This window comes from Papio anubis, chromosome 8 (genome assembly GCF_008728515.1).
Source record: "Papio anubis isolate 15944 chromosome 8, Panubis1.0, whole genome shotgun sequence".
NCBI classification, from domain to species: Eukaryota; Metazoa; Chordata; class Mammalia; order Primates; family Cercopithecidae; genus Papio; species Papio anubis.
Window position 1 is genome coordinate 140,191,687 of NC_044983.1, and position 18,203 is coordinate 140,209,889.

Below are 18,203 nucleotides of genomic sequence, written 5' to 3' on the forward strand. Positions count from 1 at the left end.
AAAGAAAAAAAAAAGCACAATTCAGCTCATCCCCTTACATTGCCCAAACTCCCTTCCTCTGCGAGGCCTTTTTATCCATCTGGCTTCCCTGCTTCAATGTTGCTCGGGAGCGTGGAGGCCAGTCCGCGGACCCGCACGCCCCGCCGCCTCCGCTCCCGCCTCACATCACCCTCGCCCTGCCCGCCCCTCGGTCAACACAAAGCGGGCGCTCAACAACCCGCAGCCGCCCTCCGCGCGTCCTCTACGGGTCACTGAGGCCGCGAGCCGCGTCCTTTGGCCCCTCAGAACCCCGGCACCGTCCCTGCCCGCCCCAGCGCCCCTCCGGCACCTCCGCACCAGGCGCCCTAGCTCGGGACTCACTCAGCTCGACCACGGAAAGGGAATGAGCACGAACGCTGATTCTCGTGCCGCGACGAGGCAAACCCCCTGCACCGGAAATGCCTAATCTGAACTTCCGCCCTGCCCCTCAGCTCATCAACCAATTGAATTCCAGGTTTCGTGGGTCCGCTCTAGGCGGCTGATAGTACTCAATGCTCCGGCAGTCCTGTTCCTTCTTGGTTAAGTCCGTACAAGCCCTTGGCGGAATCTGCGGGTGAGAGGGCGCAGGCGCAGAGGTGCCGCCGGCGGGGTGCGGCTGCGAAGGAAGGAAGGGATCCCAACACCGGGCGTTCCTGCGGACGCTCTTCAGCCCGGAGTTGTTCTCTGGCCTCTGGACCCGGCCCATCCTGACCTAGGACGTCTGGCTGCGCACTGTCCCCCTCTCGCGGGCGCCTTTTCCCCACCTCCAAGTAGTGATCATGCTCAGAATCCAACTCGCGTCCACTATGCACCTTGCACTTCCCACCTGTAAGTCTTTTGACCTCACCGCCGCCTCGAGAAGGCTGCTGCCATCGCTTAAATGCGGAAGCCGAGGTGCAGAGAGGTTTCAGACCTGTTCCGGTGGAGCTGGAATTGGAGAACCAACTGCTCGGTGCTGAGACGCGCGTGCGGAACGGGCGGCGGGCGGGGGTGAAGCGGAGTGAGGGGAGAGGGCAGGTGCGACCTGGGCAGGTGAGGAGCACGGGCCCCGAGGGAGGACTTAGAGAATGGAAAGGAAAGCATCCTGTCTTCAGCGGGACAGTGGGAGCACTGAGATGTCAGAGAATGAGCAGTTGTGGGAAGAGCCATAGGGTATGTATGTTATTTTTTAGAGACGGGGTTTTGCTCTGTCGCCCAGGCTGCAACTTCGACCTCCCGGGCTCAAGCGATCCTCCTGCCTCAGCCTCCCGAGTAACTGGGACTACAGGCAACGTGCCACCACACTAAATCTTTTTTAATTTTTTGGGGGGAAGGTTGGAGGTGGGGGCGGGACAAGGTGTCTCTCTGTCTCCCAGGCCAGAGTGCGGTGGCGCAATTACTGCCCGACTCCTGGGCTCAAGCGATCCTCCCACCTCAGCCTCCGGAGTAACTGGGACCACAGGCGCCCGCCACCACACCCAGCTCATTTTTGTATTTTTTTGTAGAAGTGGTGTTTTGCCATGTTTCCCAGGCTGGTCTTGAACTCCTGAGCTCAAGCGATCCACCAGTCTCAGCCTTCCAAAGTGCTGGGATTACAGGTGTCAGCCACCACGCCTGGCCCTAAATATTTTTTTAAAAGTTGGATTTTTCATAGTGCCCAAGGGAAGAGACACTCCTTTCCCTTCACCAAGACCATTTCTTTTAGAAAACTTTCCAATAGAAAAATCTTTCTTTGCCCTCTTGAGATATATGCAAATTTTTTAAAAAGCTACATAAGCCTCTTGCCAGTTTTATAAACCAGGAATGTCTTTCTTAAGGACCTTAGAGTGATTTCTTTGAAATATAAAGGCCAAGGAAGATATTTCCCCTCCTTGTCTCTGGGAATTTAGCAGGTGGCTGGCTCCAAGTTGTAATTGCCTGCTTGTCATAGAGATATGAGGTTTGTTTTAACTTTGGATAAAGGCAGTTAGCTAACATGGATGGCCGCCCCAATTACCACGTACCTGCCTTCTCCTTTAGAAACACTGTGGGCATTAGGGGCAACTCATGCAGAAGACCCAGGAATCTTCCAGGTATACTCCATGGGATGGATGCCTGTTCCACTCTGGCCCATTGGCACAAGCCGGCCTTTTAAGGACAGTAGGGTGGGTTCCTCACTTCTCCTGTTGACTGCTATTTCTTTTCTTCCAGCTTTCCTACTCCCTTGATCCCAAACTTACTAGGGGTATTTAGTGAGCACTTACTGTTGCAGTAAAGCTTTAGCCAAGGAGGCCGGACGCGGTGACTCAAGCCTGTAATCCCAGCACTTTGGGAGGCCGAGACGGGCGGATCACGAGGTCAGGAGATCGAGACCATCCTGGCTAACACGGTGAAACCCCGTCTCCACTAAGAAATACAAAAAATAGCCGGGCGAGGTGGCGGGCGCCTGTAGTCCCAGCTACTGGGGAGGCTGAGGCAGGAGAATGGCGTGAACCCGGGAGGCGGAGCTTGCAGTGAGCCGAGATCCGGCCACTGCACTCCAGCCTGGGCGACAGCGAGACTCCGTCTCAAAAAAAAAAAAACAAACAAAAAAAACACACACACACAAAAAACCACACACACTTTAGCAATGGAAGACAAAGAGACCTTTGGAGACCAAAGACAACTTTAAATCGGGCACCAGGGCAGACAGCGGACTCATGCCCAAAATGGCTGCCGACCCAGACAGAGAAAGCAGGCTTGCTTATTTGTCGTTTGAGGCGTGAAAAACAAGGCAGGATACAAGTTTCAGACAAAGACAGTAAATTATTCAACCTGTGACAATTCTGAGAAAACTTACATTTAGTGATCTTGACCAGTCAACCTTGAAGCTGGACAGAGTTGGGGTAAGGGAAAACAGAAATTACAAAAGTATGCGGGAGTCGGGAGGCCGGAGGTAAGCTTGGAAGGTTGGGATAAGCTTGCAGCTGCACCTTCTTAGAAATGCTGGGCGGGGCTGCTTAAATTTCTTAGCCTATGTATAGATGCCTACACTAAATGTTAACTATTACCTATGTTATGTTTATTATTTAAACTTTAATATTACTTATTTTATTTTATTTTCCTTCCGCATTACCTCTGCTGTTAGCAGCTTTGAGAAACGCTGCTATAAGATGTGGGACGTCATTAAAGGATTTAAGCAGAGAGAGGCTAGATGGGATTAATGTTTCAGAAAAATATTTACTGTTTTCCAGCTGAAACTAGTACAGTGTAATTTACTTTCTGGTCACAGCACATAGCAGTCACATCCTGGAGGAACTGTACTGCTCTAAGGTCTAGTCTGACCTGTGGTTTAAATGACGTTTAGCAAATTGTCTTTATTACATTTGTACACTGCATTCACCAGTCTGCTCTTCCATGGCGAAGGGGGCAGAACTGTTATTGAGGGTTTTCTGCATCCAGTATGTTCATAAGATTTCTACCCTGTGTGAACTTCCAGATGTCGAATAAAGGCTGGATGCTGACTAAAGAACTTCCCACATTATTTACATGTGTGTAGGGTTGCTCACCAGTAGTATTCCTCTGAGGCTTCATAATGGTTGACCCCAGAGAGAATGCTCTTTCACACTCATTACATTCATAGGGTTTCTCTCCAGTGTGAGTTCTGTGATGGCAAAATAGAACTTTGAACAAAGGCCTCTCCACATTTGTTACACTGATAGGGCTTACTTCCAGTGTGGGTTCTCTGGTGTTACACAAGATTAGAGCTGCGGTTGAAGGTTTTCCCACACTGTGCCTTCATAGAACTTGTCTTTATAGTGAAATCGATGGTGTTTTCTAAATTGCATTAGTCCTTCTTAAGGCTTACCATGTTCACTACACTACACAATTCCTCTCCACGGTAATTATTTCAGTGCTCATTAAAGGCTGTACTCTGACATCCTGCGTGTTTATGAGATTTCATTAGGATGTAGGCTTTCTGGTGATTGTTAAAATGTGAGTTATCTGAAGCTGTGTCCAGATGAATTACCTTAATAGGTTTTCTCTTTTGTAGAAACATTCAGATATGCTACAGGGTTTGAGGTCAAGTCTAGGATGCTGTCAACCTTGTTATACTCCTGGCTTTTCTCCCATGGAATGTTTTTATGGATCACTATGACTTATCTTCACATTTACTTGACTAGTACTTAAACATTTTCTTAGTTTTCCTCTACAAAGATTTCCCTGATATTTCTCTAGTAGATTCACAACTTCGCAGGCTTTAAAAAAGTTGGGTGCTTAGTCAATATCTCCTTTTTAACACTTACACAACCCACTGTGGTTTCATGCTTTAGGGGTTCCTTTTGGAGAGGCAACTCTTGGTTATCTGAAACAATACAGCAAGCAGGAAATATGGTATAATAAAAAGACCACAGCTTTTTAATTCTAAAGACCAAGGTTCTACATTTCCTCTTCTCCTTTTCAGACAACTTAGTTCCAAAGGTATAAAGTAAAGCTGAGCAAGGTAGCATCCATACCAGGGCTGGGGGAACCAAAACAGGAAAGAGCAGCAGGGTGGAGGCCATCCATATAGCAAGCCTGGCACAGTGTGTCCAGCCTGAGCAGGCTCAAGATGTCTTCATGGAAGGGCAGAGGCAGAAGGGCAGGAAGCAGAGGTTGCAGTGAGCCAAGATTGCGCCACTGCACTCCAGCCTGCGTAACAGAGCAAACCTCTGTCTCAGAACAAACAAAAATCAAAATGATGAAACCCCTATTTGTAAGACTAAAACTATAAAACTCTTAGAAAAAAAAAGGTATACATTTTTGTGACCTAAAATTAGGCAATAGTTTCTTATAAGTGACACCACAAACACAAGCAACCAAATAAAAGATAAGTTGGACTTCAAAATGAAAAACTTGTGCTTCAAGAAATACCATCAAGAAAGTGAAAAGACAACTTATAGAATGGGAGAAAATACTTGCAAATGATATATCTGATAAGGGCACAGTATCCAGAATATATAAATAACTCTTACGACTTGTCTAAACGGACTACCATAGGATAAATGGCTTTGACAAAAATTTACTTCTCACAGTTCTGGAGGCTGAAGTCCAAGATCAGGGTGCCAGCTGGCTGTTCTTGGTGAAGGTGACTCCCTGGTTTGCAGACTGTTGTTTTCACACTGCACCTTTGCCTAGCGGAAAGGGGGAGCCTGGGGATCTTCATCCTAATCCTGTCTTGGGCCTCCATCCTCATTACCACATCTGAACCATCTCAGTGGGGACTGGGTTTCAACACAGGCATTTTGTGGTGGACACGAACATTCTGCTGTAGCACGACTCGACAATAAAAAACATCTCGACTGTAAAGGAGCTGGAAAGGCAGAAAGCAAAGGTCAGCGGGGGATTCTCTGAGCGTTTGAAGATGGTGCAGGTATCTATAAGGATCACATGTGGCTTCCCTCGCCTCCTGCTGCGCAAGGGCCGGTGCGTTCAAGGAAGTCCCACTGGGGCTTTTGGGGACCCAGCACATCTCGGGCGAGTGGGTGAGGGTAGAGAGGATACCTCAGTGTGTCCGGACACCACCGAGACCATAGTCCTCCACGGGCACCTGGAGTGGATCCAGCTGCGTTGAAGTCCAGAAGCACTTGGACTGCCTCAGGACCATGCTTCCCACCCAGGTTGTTTCCTCCCTCTGGGAGCAGGAATGGAGATGAGTCTTGGGGTGTGCGTGGTACCCCTGGCCTGGTGCTGCTGTCAGCTCTGAACCCTCCTCTGCTCTCTCCAGGAATGCACAGTTAGGCTCTTCGCGCCAGTCCCTCTGGTAGGGCTGGCCGTCTGGGACGCTCAGGCTTCCTTCCCTGACTGGCTGCAGGGTCTTTTGTGGCGTTTCTGTCTCCCACGCTGCTGTGTGATCTATTGTTAACAGTGGTAAGTCCACATGGGTCTGCGGCAGCCTCAATTCTTGCCTCCTCAGAAGAGAGAATTTGACAGAGAGGCATGAAGCATCAGGCAGAGGGAAAGATGGAGGCAAGTTTTAGAGCAGGAGTGAACATTTATTAAAAAGCTTTAGAGCAGGAACAAAAGGAAGTAAAGTACACTTGGAAGAGGGCCAAGTGGGCCACTTAAGAGATCAAGTGCATGGTTTGACCCTTGACTTGGGGTTTGATACATTGGCAAGGTTGTGGCGGTCGGGGTGGGGGTGCATCCCTTCTCTGATTCCTCCCTTGGGGTGGGCTGTCCACATGCCAGTGGCCTGCCAGCACTTGGGGGTGGAGGTGGGGTACATGCCCAGTGTGTTTACTGGAGTTGTGCGTATGCTCACTTAAGATGTTTCTTTCCTTACCAGTTGAGTCTTCCGATAAGGTCATCAATCAGGTAAACTCTGCCAGGTCACCTCCCAGTGTGCATGCTCCAGCCCGCTTGCCCAGCTCCTAAGATCTTATTGGGAAGCTGCTGATCACCAGCTTCAGGTGTTTTCTATCTGTTGGGAGACTGCCTTTCCCTGGTGCTGGCAGCAACCAGTTGTTATTTGAGAGAGACAACAACTGCCTGACTATCCCCTGATAGTCACCTGGTGTTCCTGGTGGGTGAGGGGCTCTCCTGACTGCCTGACTACCTACTGTAACACTATCACCCCCACTGAAGCTCCAGAGATCTTGGGAAGACGTTATCCACTAAGCCTGTTCCCAAGAAGCAAGATTTTGACTTTACTAAGCCCTCCACAATCTGTCTGATACAGTGCTGCATGGATAAATAGCCATGGATGGCTGACCCAGGAAGGTGCTGAGGTGAGCGGGCTCCTGAGAGACAAAGATGCTCGTGAGAGAACTTTCTGTTCAGTCAGCCTCTGAGCAAGCGCTTCTGTTAAACACAGCAGGCAGGTGTATCAGTCTCTTCTTAGGCCGGGCCCAGTGGCTCACTCCTATAATCCCAGCACTTTGGGGGGCTGAGGTGGGCAGATCATGAGGTCAGGAGATCAAGAACATCCTGGCTAACACGGTGAAACCCCATCTCTACTAAAAATACAAAAAAATTAGCCGGGCTTGGTGGTGGGCACCTGTAGTCCCAGCCACTCGGGAGGCTGAGTCAGGAGAATGGTATGAACCCGGGAGGCGGAGCTTGCAGTGAACCGAGATTGTGCCACTAAACTCTAGCCTGGGCAACAGAGCAAGACTCCATCTCAAAAAAAAAAAAAAGGAAAAAGAAAGTCTTTTCTTTCATTGCTATATTCTGTCATAACTGAGACTGGGCAATTTATATTTTTAAAAAAAGGTTTAATTGACAGTTCCACAGGCTGTACAGGAAGCATGGCTCAGGAGGCCTCGAGAAACTTACAAGCATGGCAGAAGGCCAATGGGAGGCAGACACATCTTACATGGCTAGAGAAGGAGGAAGAGAGAGCAAAGGGGGAGGTGCTACACACTTAAACAACCAGATGTTGTGAGAACTCACTATCATGAGAGCAGCAAGGGGGAAATCCACCATCACGATCCAATCACCTCCCACCAGGCGCCTCCTCCAACACTGGGGATTACAACTAGACATGAGATGTGACTGGGACACAAATCCAAACCATATCACATGGATAGGCTGGGGTTGCCATAAAGACTCTATGGTGAAGGACTAAGAACAATATAGTGCAGCCACCAGCGCAGGCCTTCCCAGATGGAAGTGGGGGCTGGGAGGTGAGGAGGAGGGAAGAGAGGGTGAAGGCAATGATGTGTGTGCGTATCTGTGTGTGTGTCCTGAGGGGCCTGGGAAGATTTCAGGGGAGAGGATTCAGGCAGCTGGCATTACTGAGAGTTCTGATTATGCTCTGTCAGCACTTGCCCTGACAACAATGATATCATTTAGCATTTATTGAGTGCATATTCTGTGCCATTTATTCCCCAGAACAACCTCTTCAGGTGGCATATTAATCATGCTTCTCTAGAGAAGGAGAACCAGCAGAAGCTAGATAGGTAGATGGATATGGAATGGCTCACACAATTACGGAGGCTGAGGAGTTCTATGATCTGTCTGTAGTCTGGAGGCCCAGGAAAGGCAGTGGTGTAATTCAGTCTGAGGCAGAATCCAAAGGCCTAAGAACCAGGGGAGCTGACGGCATAAACCTCGGTCCCAGGGCTGGAGAAAATGAAAGTAGATATCTCAGCTCAAGGTGAGACAGGAATAAAGGGGCAAATTCCTCCTTGTTCCACTTTTTCTATGTCACGTCCTCAACAAATTGGATGACATGCACCCATGTTGGGAAGGGAAATCTACCTCGCTGATTCAAATGCTAATCTCATCCAGCAATGCCCTCGCCCAGAAATAATGTTTAATCTGGGCACCCCATGGCTAGTCAACTTGACAGGTAAAGTTAACCATCCCGGTAATTACTATTGTTTTTCCCTACTTCACAGATAAGGGACCTAAATCATATAGAAGCTGAGTAATTTGGCCAAGGTCACACTTCTAATTATTGACCAAACTAGAACTCAGCTAGACTGGTGCCCATGCACTATGATGTACTGACCAGCTGAAAAGTCTAAGACTTTGACTCAAGCTTACAGATCTTGGGCAAGTCCCTTAAGCTCTGAAAATCCATTTCCTTCATTTATAAAATGGAGATGATAACAAAATGTACCTCATCTGCCTCATTAATTAGTTGTAAGGTCAAGGGAACTGTTAATAACTGGACATGAACTAATTTTTGTTAGTGTTCTCAGAGCCATATTTGTCAGCAAATGTACCTTTGATAGCTTAGGACTGTCTTTAACTGTTTTAGAAAAGAAGCATATGCTAAAATCTTGCAAAATCCAGTCTAAGTAAATGTGACTGTTACAGGAAGACCATCTCTGGAGTTGGGCCCTTTATAAAGAAGATTTCAGGGCTCTGATACCTGCCTTCTCTTCAGGACATGCACATTCCTGTCCTGCATTTTCACTGATTTTTGTGAGATGCTTATAGTCAGGAAAATTTACAGCAGTACCCTTTCCCAAACATTCTCTTTAATTATGGAAGTATCCGGTTATTTTTTTCCTTAATTGATGTCATATTCTTTTTTTCATCTTCCTTCTTGGTATATATTTTCTCATAATTTTTCCTAACTTAAAAATTAGATGTTTTTTGGCTTTTAATTTCTTGTGTGGTGGTGTCTTTAATGACTTTGTGCTTTTCATTTATTTACTGACATCCATTCTCCTATATTTTATTTTATTTTTTGAGACAGGGTCTCTGTCTTCTAGGCTGGAGTGCAGGGTGGTGCAATCATGGCTTACTGCAACCTTGAACTTCTGGGCTCAAGTGATCTGTTTGCCTCTGCCTCCTAAGTAGCTGGGACTACAGGTACACACCACTACTCCCAGCTAGTTTTTTAAAAATTACTTTTTTTTTTTTTTTGAGACAGAGTCTCGCTCTGTCGCCCAGGCAGGAGTGCAGGGTGTGATCTTAGCTCACCGCAAGTTCCACCTCCCAGGTTCACACCATTCTCCTGCCTCAGCCTCCCGAGTAGCTGGGACTACAGGCGCCCACCACCATGCCTGGCTAATTTTTTTTTGTATTTTTTAGTAGAGACGAGGTTTCACCATGTTAGCCAGGATGGTCTTGATCTCCTGACCTTGTGATCCACCCGCCTAGGTCTCCCAAAGTGCAGGGATTACAGGTGTGAGTCACCGTGCCCGGCCAAATTATTTTAAACTACAAAGACAAGAACCGAGGTCTCACAATAGCCATCAACAAAAGATTCTTGCATTAGTCATGAGGAAAGTAAAAATATTAAGAATTTTATACATTAAGAATGCATATTAAAATTTCAAGATCAACTACTGAAAGAATAAAAATAGAGCACCTAATTTCCAAACCAGCAGAGAGAGAAATGTGGGAAGAGAGAAAAAATCTATAATTAATCCAAAGTGAAGTGAGAAATGGAAAAAGGTGTGGAAAAACAAAGACAAACAGGATAAAACTAATAAAATATCTATCAGTAGGGCTAAATTTTCCTGTCATGAGGCAAAGATTGCAAGGCTAGATTTAAAAGATCAAGCCATATGGAGATCTTAAAACTTGAGCACAAAGTTTGAAAGTAAGAGAATAGAGAAGAGAAAGCTGTTGAAGCTTTGTAACTATCACATGAAATCAACTGCCAAACTAAAAGTTTTACTATAGTTAAAAGAATGTCGTTACATAATTCTGAAACATTCATATTCACCAGAAAGGTACTAATATTTTAAATTTGCAGAAGAAAAAAATCTCTAATATACCTAAAATTATAGAATAGCAAAGAGTAATACACAAATTCACCATCATAGTGGGAGAGTGTTATATGCCTCTCTTACTAATTGATAGACCAGAGAGACAAAAAATAAATTATTACGGGTTAAGAGGTTTTTCCTCTCCTGACACAAAATAGGTGGTGCCTTCTCTAGCACCAACTGAACGTCCAACAATTCAGTTTGATTCTCTTACTGCCTGCCAGAGTGAGCATCGGACCACAGGTTTAAGGGTAAGTCCCACAAGTCTGCCTTCACTTAAGACAACAGTTGCAAAAATAACCTGGGTGGGTACCCAGGTTACCCACACTTCTGTCTGACTTTGCTATAAAGTCAGGTATTCCCCAAAGCCAGCCTCTCTCCCAGATTTAATAATTTGCTAGAATGATTCACAAAACTCAGGAAAATGCTATACTTACCATTACCATTAATGATAAGGGATACAAATGAACAGACAGATTCAGACAGGGCAAGATCCAGAAGAGTCCCAAGCACAAAAGCCCTTGTCTCTGTGGAGGCTGGGCACAGCACTTACTAGGCACATAGATACATGAGCTAACTCAAAAGCTGCCCACTCAGTCATTTTGGAGTTTTTATTGAGGTTTCATTATACAGGCATAATTGTGTCCATTGGCAATTAACTCGATCTCCAGCCCCTTTCCCTTTCCCAGAGGTTGAAGGGTGGGTCAGAACTTCCAAGCTTCTAATCAAGGCTTGATCTTTCTGGTGACCAGCCCCTATCCTAAAGCTATCTAGGGGCTTGCCAAGAGTCACCTCAGAACAAAATATGCTGCTGTCACCCTTATCACTGAGGAAATTCCAAGGGTTTTAGGAGCTCTCTGCCAGGAACCTGGGAAAAAAACCAAACTTTTTCTTAATCTACCATAAGGATATAGATTATTTATGCTTCAATTTGAATGCTGGTGGCAATGAAAAATGACATGTCTGGGAATAATTAACACAATGTGAAAGGTATTCATAGAGAAAGTTATAAAATTGTACTAAAAATATTTAAAAAAAAAACCTTATGTAAATGAAGAGGTATACCAGGTTCGGGTTACTCTCATGATTACTAAATATGGAGATTCAATTCCCCCCAAAATGCTCTATAGAATTAATTCAATTCTAACAAAAATCTCAAAGAGGTTTTTAATAGGAAAAAAAGCTGATTTTAAAAATGTACATGCTGGTCATGTACAGGAGCAGTGGCTCATGCCTGTAATCCCAGCATTTCGGGAGGCTGAGGCAGATCACTTGAGGTCACGAGTTCAAGACCAGCCAGGCCAACATAGCAAAATCCGGTCTCTACTAAAAATACAAAAATTTGATGGGCATGGTGACTTGCACCCGTAGTCCCAGCTACTTGGGAGGCTGAGTCATGAGAATCACTTGAATCACGCAGGTGGAGGTTGCAGTGAGCCGAGCTCATGCCACTGCACTCCAGCCTGGGTGATAGAGTGAGACTTTGTCTCAAAAAAATAAATAATGAAAAGTATACACAAAGACAAAGGGCCAAGAATAGTCAAGGTGCCTGTCTTTGTTTTTTGCTGCTATAAAAGAATATGTGAGACTGGGCAATTTATAGAGAAAATAAATTTATTTGGCCCCTGGTTCTGGAGGCTGCAAAGTCCAAGACTGGGGGGCTGCATCTGGTGAAGGCCTTCTTGCTGCATCCTCAGAGGATTGAGGGGCTCAGTGGAGGCAGAGTACATGGAAACAGGTATGTATGATTTGTAGGGCATGGGCTGGCTGGACAGTCAGGCAAAGGGTAGTCCATGGCAATTAAGGACCTTGGACTTTATCCAGAGAAAATGGAAGATTTTTAGGCAGCAGGCATGGCCACTGTCATGGTCAGTTTTTGTTTAGAAAGATCACTGTAGCAGCAGGTGGTTCAGGAAAGACAGGAAGGACTGAGACTGGAAGCACAGAGATGAGTGATGAATTCGTTGCAGTTGTTCATGCTGTGGGATGATGTGTGCGGGAGCGTGGGGGTGGGGGTGGCAGTGGAGATTATTTAGGAAATAACTGGATAGGACCTGTTGCCTAGGGAAGAGGAAAGAATCTGGTGTGAGGCCTCTGTTCAGGGAGATGTCTGGGCTGAGGTTTTCTGGAAGAAGCAGTTCTAGACCAGTCAACTGAGACAGAGAAAGGCCCTTTTGGAGCTGGAGTGCACTCCCTACTCAAACCTCCAGTCTCCTGGGACCAAAATGCACACCAAACTGTGGTGGTTTTAAAATGTCTAAAAAGTCTTCCTCCCTTCAAAAGGTGAAGCAACTTCATGAGAGGCTATGATCTAGAACCACCCAGCTACACTGTTGCTAGATTCCTGACCCTCAGAATAGTATGAGATAATATGTGTTGTTTTCAATCCGCTGATTTTTTTTTTTTGAGACGGAGTCTCGCTCTGTTGCCCAGGGTAGAGTGCAGTGACTTGATCTCAGCTCACTGAGATCAAGTTCCACCTCCCGGGTTCACGCCATTCCTGCCTTAGCCTCCAGAGTAGCCAGGACTACAGGTGCACGCTGCCACGCCCGGCTATTTTTTTGTTTTTTTTTTAGTAGAGACGGGGTTTCACCGTGTTAGCCAGGATGGTCTCTATCCCCTGACCTCGTGATCCGCCCACCTCGGCCTCCCAAAGTGCTGAGATTACAGGCGTGAGCCACCGCGCCCGGCCAATCTGCTGAATTTTGGGGGTAATCTGCCACACTGCAGTAAATAACTACCAGCGATGACCAAACTTTTACCCTTCCAGACCTTGCAGACCAGGCAGCTAACACTTCCCATCCCACGGTCTCAGGAAACACCACTTTCCACTCCTGTGTCCTCGACAGGAATCATCAGACAAGTCGAACTCTCACCTTCTCAAGCAACACAACCCACCCTCCTGGCCTAGCCCGCTCCTGAAGCCTCACTCAGTCTCACCTCAGCCCCTACGCAATTCCTCTCGGTTGTCAGGCCTCCATCGGCGGGGGTCGAGTGTTGTGTGTGACCCCAGGTCTCCAGCAAGGTATAGTGGGAGGGAAGCATCCGGGAGAAGAGAGGTGGTGGGATTGGGCTCTCCCTCTCCCCCATACCGCCACCCTCCCTCACGCCCATATCCTGTCCAAGGCTCTTCCAGCGTCTGCTTCTGAAATCCCTCCACATCCCTCCACCCCATGTGCCCTACTCGTTGCACAGGAGCAGAGAGATCCGCAGAACACACGTCTACGATTATGCCACTCTTCAGATTTACATCTTGCAGCAACTTCCCACTGCCTTAGAACGGAAGTAAACCTCCATGACGGGGGCCCTCCCAACTCACAGACCTCACCGGAGCCCCCACGTCCCGCGTCGCCGGCCTCTCAACCGACCGTGCCCTGACCCTCTCGGAGCGAGCGCCGCGGGCTGCGCCGGGTCCCAGGCCTGCGCCTCTTCCCCATTTCCCAGGGGTCTTTGCCGACCACCCTCCTGCGCCACAGCTGCTCAAGTTCTGTTTACTTGCTTTTCCCTCCCCACCAAAAGGTGAGCCTTGAGAAGACACACCCTTGTGTAGAGCTTTGAACTTTTATCCGGAAAGGTGCCGGACACATAGTCGGTGCCCGCGAGAACTCGCTCACAAGCTTCCTTCCGAGACCGCCCTGCAGCCTCTTTCCGGATCCCCCAGGCACCCCCGACCCCGGCCTCGCCCCGCCCCGCCCCGCCCTCGCCCCAGCCCGGCCCCGGCCCTGTCTCAGCTTCGCCTCGGCTTCATCCCGCCCCAGCCTCGCCCAGCCCCTCCTCTCCTGGCCCAGCCCCTCCTCTCCCCTCCCCGCCCGTCCCCTTCCCGCCCCCGCCCCGCCTGGCCTCGCCCCGCCCCAGCCCCGTCCCAGCTTCGCCGCGCCCCAGCTTCATCCCGCCCCAGCCTCGCCCCTTCCCCTCAGGGCCCCCGCGCCCCGCCCCGCCGCGCCCCGCCCCGCCCCGCCCGCGACCCTGCGGAACCTAGAGTCGCAGGCGCCCTCTTGGAGGACGGAATTCGACGTCGGACTCTGCGCCCCGCGTAGTTCCGGTGGCGACTGCGGAGCATGGCGGTGAGCGGTGTGGAGAAGACGCGCGGGTGGCTGGGCGTCGCACTGTCGGTGGCCCTCCGTGACCCTCGTGCTGCCCCCCTTTCTCCAGGCCCTAGGACATCTTGCCGGGGAGGCAGCGGCGGCCCCAGGCCCGGGTACTCCCTGCGCGTCCCGCAGACACCGGCTTCCCGGCCTGGTTTCCAGCGTCCGGAATCCCTCCACTGTCTGTCTCTGCCCAGGGCAACCCACGAGCAGTAACGCCGACACCAGAGCGCACCCGTTAGGCGATGAAGCCAGTGCAGCGTCGAAAAAACAAAAGAAGAAGAAGAAAACCCGGAACAGGGCCTCTGTGGCAAATGGAGGCGAGAAGGCCTCAGAGAAACCCGCCCCAGAAGAAGTGCCCCTAAGCGCTGAGGCCCAGGCAAGGGCGGGCGTCAATCAGGAAGGGTGGAATCCCCTGGTGCGAATCCACGGGCACATGTGATCTGGGGTCCGCAGAGTTAAGGCGGGGAGGGGGATGGGATGGGGCCAGGCGCTGTGTTGTGTCCCAGTGCCCTCTCACAGCCACTTCCCCAAATCCGTCACAGGCGCAGCAGTTGGCCCAGGAATTGGCTTGGTGTGTGGAACAACTGGAGCTTGGCCTCAAGAGGCAGAAACCCACCCCGAAACAGAGTAAGGGACCTTTCTATAGAGTTGGGGAATGTGAACAGTGGCACCGCCTGGCCTGCAGGTGCTGGCAGAGGTGAAGTTGTTTCCTTTGCGGTGGGGCGGTAGGAGGTCAGTAGTAGAGGTTTTCACTAGTCCTTTGTTTTTATTCGCAGAAGAGCAGGCTATTGGAGCAATCCGAACCCTGCGCAGCAAAAGAACGCCCCTGCCCCGAAAGAGGCAGTTGATGCACTCCTTGTTTGGAGACTATAGGGCTCAGATGGAAGCTGAATGGCGTGAGGCCCTGCGGGCTCTCAGATCTGGTGAGGAGCTAGTAACTGGTTGATTTAGGAAGGCCTAATTTAAGGAGGAAGTGCCTAGGGGGTGAAAGGAAGAAGGCCCGGAGCAACAAGGCTGGTGGGGGAAGGAGATGAGCTCAGGGAAGCCTGAGGGAACAGGGAAAGAGCAAGGATGGACCTGTCTCTCCTTTTCCCAGGACTGAACCTGGGAAGCAGCGGGGAGGTCATGGGAGGAGCAGGAAAGAGTGTGGCCCTGTGTTGGTCCTGCTCCTGGCTTGGGGAAAGCTGCCTTATGTCTTTGTGTCTTGGCTCTCTCTACTGGCAATGAAGCCATATCCCATAACAGTTTGAGTGCAATTCCTGGAGCCAGATGAGCTAGGTTCAAATCCTGGATCTACCACATAGTAGTACTAACACCTGTTGCAAACTACTGAACCTCTCTAAATGGTGGGTGATAGTAATATCAACCTTACAAATTTGAGGAATTAGTTAATTTATTCAAAGTGATTAGAATTGTATGGGCAAACATAACTGTACAGGTAATGTTAGCTATTGTTATTCAGTTCTCACATACGCTGCTTCTCTCCCCTGACAGCTGCTTATTTAGCCCAGGTGCAGCCTGTAGATGGAGCCACCAGAAAGAAGAGCCGAAGGGTCTGCAGGCGTCGCCCTATAGGGCGAGCCAAAGCTACTCTGGACACTCCTGATGAAGAGTTTAGGTTCAATTTCTTTTAGCTTCTCCCCCAACTTGGAACATTCCCCCTCCCTTGGGGTGGTGTAGGGGTTTGTTTTGAGTGCAGAGCCTTTCCAGGACTTCTGTTGGCAGAGAACCCTGGGGTTGGTCTGTCCCTGGCTGGTCCAAGGATTTGGAGCTGTTGTGAAGGTGTGAGACCATCAGATAGGCAAAAGACCCCATTTGTTTTGTGATGAAATGTTCTCTCAGAACAGAGAGAGAGAGAGGTGCATTTAGAAAATATACAATAAATTGAAGTGACTGTTTGAAGTATTGTAGAAAGAATATCGTACTCAGTCTTTAGGATTAGATTAAGTGGCTGTTGGTAACAAAGATTAGTGGAGAAGCTATATAATTATACACTGTTTTTCACTTTTGAAAGGAATTCCTGTCAAATGGTTTAGTGCTTAATGCTGTTATGTCACATTGCCCTAGTCTCTATTTTTGATAAAATTGGATAACGAGTGAAAGAGTGTGCTGACCACCTGTGTTAGAGGAAGTACAGAAAACGGCAGGGATCTGGTTCCCTGGGTCCAGTCCCTTGCCTCGGTCCTTTGTCCATGTTGCCTTCATTCCTGAGCAGGTGTCATCCTCAGGGAACCAGCATGGCAGCCACCAGGCATGGCTCTCTTCTCAGGAGGAAGGAGCTTCTTGCCCTAACAGTTCTGGCCTGAGACCTGGATTGAGCCTCAGCAGACTTCTTGTCTAAATGTTGGCCATGTCAATCTCAGGCCCTCTGTTCCATGGAATTGGGAATCTCCAGGTGACCTAATCCTCGTTAGTGGCTTGATGTTTGCTGGTATGTTCCAAACTCGGTTCCCAGACTTGATTGATACCTGGAGCCCAGCTGCCTACTCAGCATTTCCACTTGGGTGTTTCATAGGCATTTCAAACTTGATGTGTTTAAGACACTTGATTAGGCTCCGGTTTCCCTTTGGTGAAGGGGCGGCCTGCCCCTCCACACCTGTGGGCATTTCTCATTAGGTGGAACGAGAGACTTGAGAAAAGAAATGAGACACAGAGACAAAGTATAGAGAAAGAAAAAGTGGGCCCAGGGGACCGGTGCTCAGCATGCAGAGGACCCACGCTGGCACTGGTCTCTGAGTTCCTTCAGTATTTATTGATCATTATCATTGCCATCTTAGAAAAAGGGAAGTGGGAGGATAATAGGATCATCATAGGGAGAAGGTCAGCAGTAAGACATATGAATAAAGATCTCTGTGACATAAGTTTAAGGAAAAGTACTGTTCCTTGATATGCATATGCAAACATCTCCATAAACCTTTTTAGTGCATAAAGAGCAGCATTGCTGCTAGCACGTCCCACCTTCAGCCCTAAGGTGGTTTTCTCCTTTCTCAGTAAACAGAACATACAATCGGTTTTTACACCGGAGATGGTCCATTGCCCAGGGACGGGCAGGAGACAGATGCTTTTCTCTATCTCAACTGCCAAGAGGCCTTCTTTCCTCTTATACTAGTCCTCCTCAGCACAGACCCTTCACGGGTGTCAGGCTGGGGGATGATCAGGTCTTTCCCTTCCCACGAGGCCATATTTCAGACTATCACATGGGGAGAAACCTTGGACAATACCTAGCTTTCCTAGGCAGAGGTCCTGTGTCCCTGGGTACTTGAGATTAAGAGAATGGTGCTGACTTTTCACAAGCATACTGCCTTCAGGCACTTGTTCAACAAAGCACACCCTGCACAGCCCAAAATCCATTAAACCTTGAGTCACCACAGCACGTGTCTCTTGCAAGGACAAGGTTGGGGGTAGGGTCACAGATTAACAGCATCTCAAATACAGAACAAAATGGAATCTCTTATGTGTACTTCTTTCTATATAGACACAGTAGCAGTCTGATCTGTTCTTTTCCCCACATTTCCCCCTTTTCTTTTCAACAAAACCACCATTGTCATCATGGCTCGTTTTCGATGGTGGCTGTCTCTTTGGAACTGTTGGGTGTACCTGCAGACTAACAGCACAGGCACACAAGGATTAATATGAAATTTACAATAGTAGTACTTTAGATGGTCTTAACCGAAGTTAAGATTTGCGAGGCATCAGCAACTCCTGCAATTGCCTCAGTTTATGGTACCAACACAGAGAGCACATACTTCACCAGGTAATAAAATATCACAAAGCAAGTGGAGGCAGGATGAGATCACAGGACCACAGGATGGCATTAAAATTAAAATTGCTAATGAAATTTCCGGTATGCATTGTCATTGATAACATCAGGAAACAGGGTTTGAGAGCAGACACCCTGTCTGACCAAAATTTATTAGGCAGGAATTTTCTCATCCTAATAAGCCTG

General features: G+C 48.4%; 2 protein-coding genes, 2 long non-coding RNA genes and 1 pseudogene across 6 annotated transcripts in view; 2 read left to right on the forward strand and 3 right to left on the reverse strand.

Moving 5' to 3' along the window:
- Positions 1-660, reverse strand: part of LOC101003524 (zinc finger protein 252-like) — a 52,746-nt gene extending 52,086 nt beyond the window's left edge. Inside the window, exon 1 of the mRNA XM_009213844.4 lies at positions 361-660. The gene's annotated coding sequence lies outside the window, so the exon portion shown is untranslated. The remainder of the gene's footprint in view (positions 1-360) is intronic.
- Positions 531-2,372, forward strand: LOC101004228 (annotated as a pseudogene).
- A 1,979-nt stretch (positions 2,373-4,351) lies between these two features.
- On the reverse strand, positions 4,352-6,937 carry LOC110744032. Of its 2 annotated transcripts, XR_004185995.1 has the most exons (3): positions 5,500-6,937; positions 5,029-5,308; positions 4,352-4,647 (listed from the first exon to the last, which is right to left on the reverse strand). It is a non-coding gene; the product is annotated as an uncharacterized LOC110744032 (long non-coding RNA). The 2 variants fall into 2 exon arrangements; XR_002524076.2 differs by having other exon boundaries at positions 5,029-6,937.
- Positions 6,938-7,781: 844 nt separating this feature from the next.
- Positions 7,782-13,222, reverse strand: LOC110744033. Its single transcript, XR_002524077.2, has 2 exons — positions 13,110-13,222; positions 7,782-8,061 (listed from the first exon to the last, which is right to left on the reverse strand). It is a non-coding gene; the product is annotated as an uncharacterized LOC110744033 (long non-coding RNA).
- An 879-nt stretch (positions 13,223-14,101) lies between these two features.
- C8H8orf33 (chromosome 8 C8orf33 homolog) lies at positions 14,102-16,159 on the forward strand. 2 transcript variants are annotated; one of them, XM_031669908.1, is made up of 5 exons: positions 14,102-14,233; positions 14,322-14,672; positions 14,800-14,884; positions 15,034-15,180; positions 15,752-16,159. In XM_031669908.1, exons 1-5 carry the CDS (start codon positions 14,228-14,230, stop codon positions 15,889-15,891), a joined length of 729 nt encoding a protein of 242 aa, XP_031525768.1. In that variant the 5' UTR covers positions 14,102-14,227; the 3' UTR covers positions 15,892-16,159. The 2 variants fall into 2 exon arrangements, with proteins under 2 accessions (XP_031525768.1, XP_021798483.2); XM_021942791.2 differs by having other exon boundaries at positions 14,104-14,233; positions 14,322-14,633.
- Positions 16,160-18,203: the final 2,044 nt, after the last annotated feature.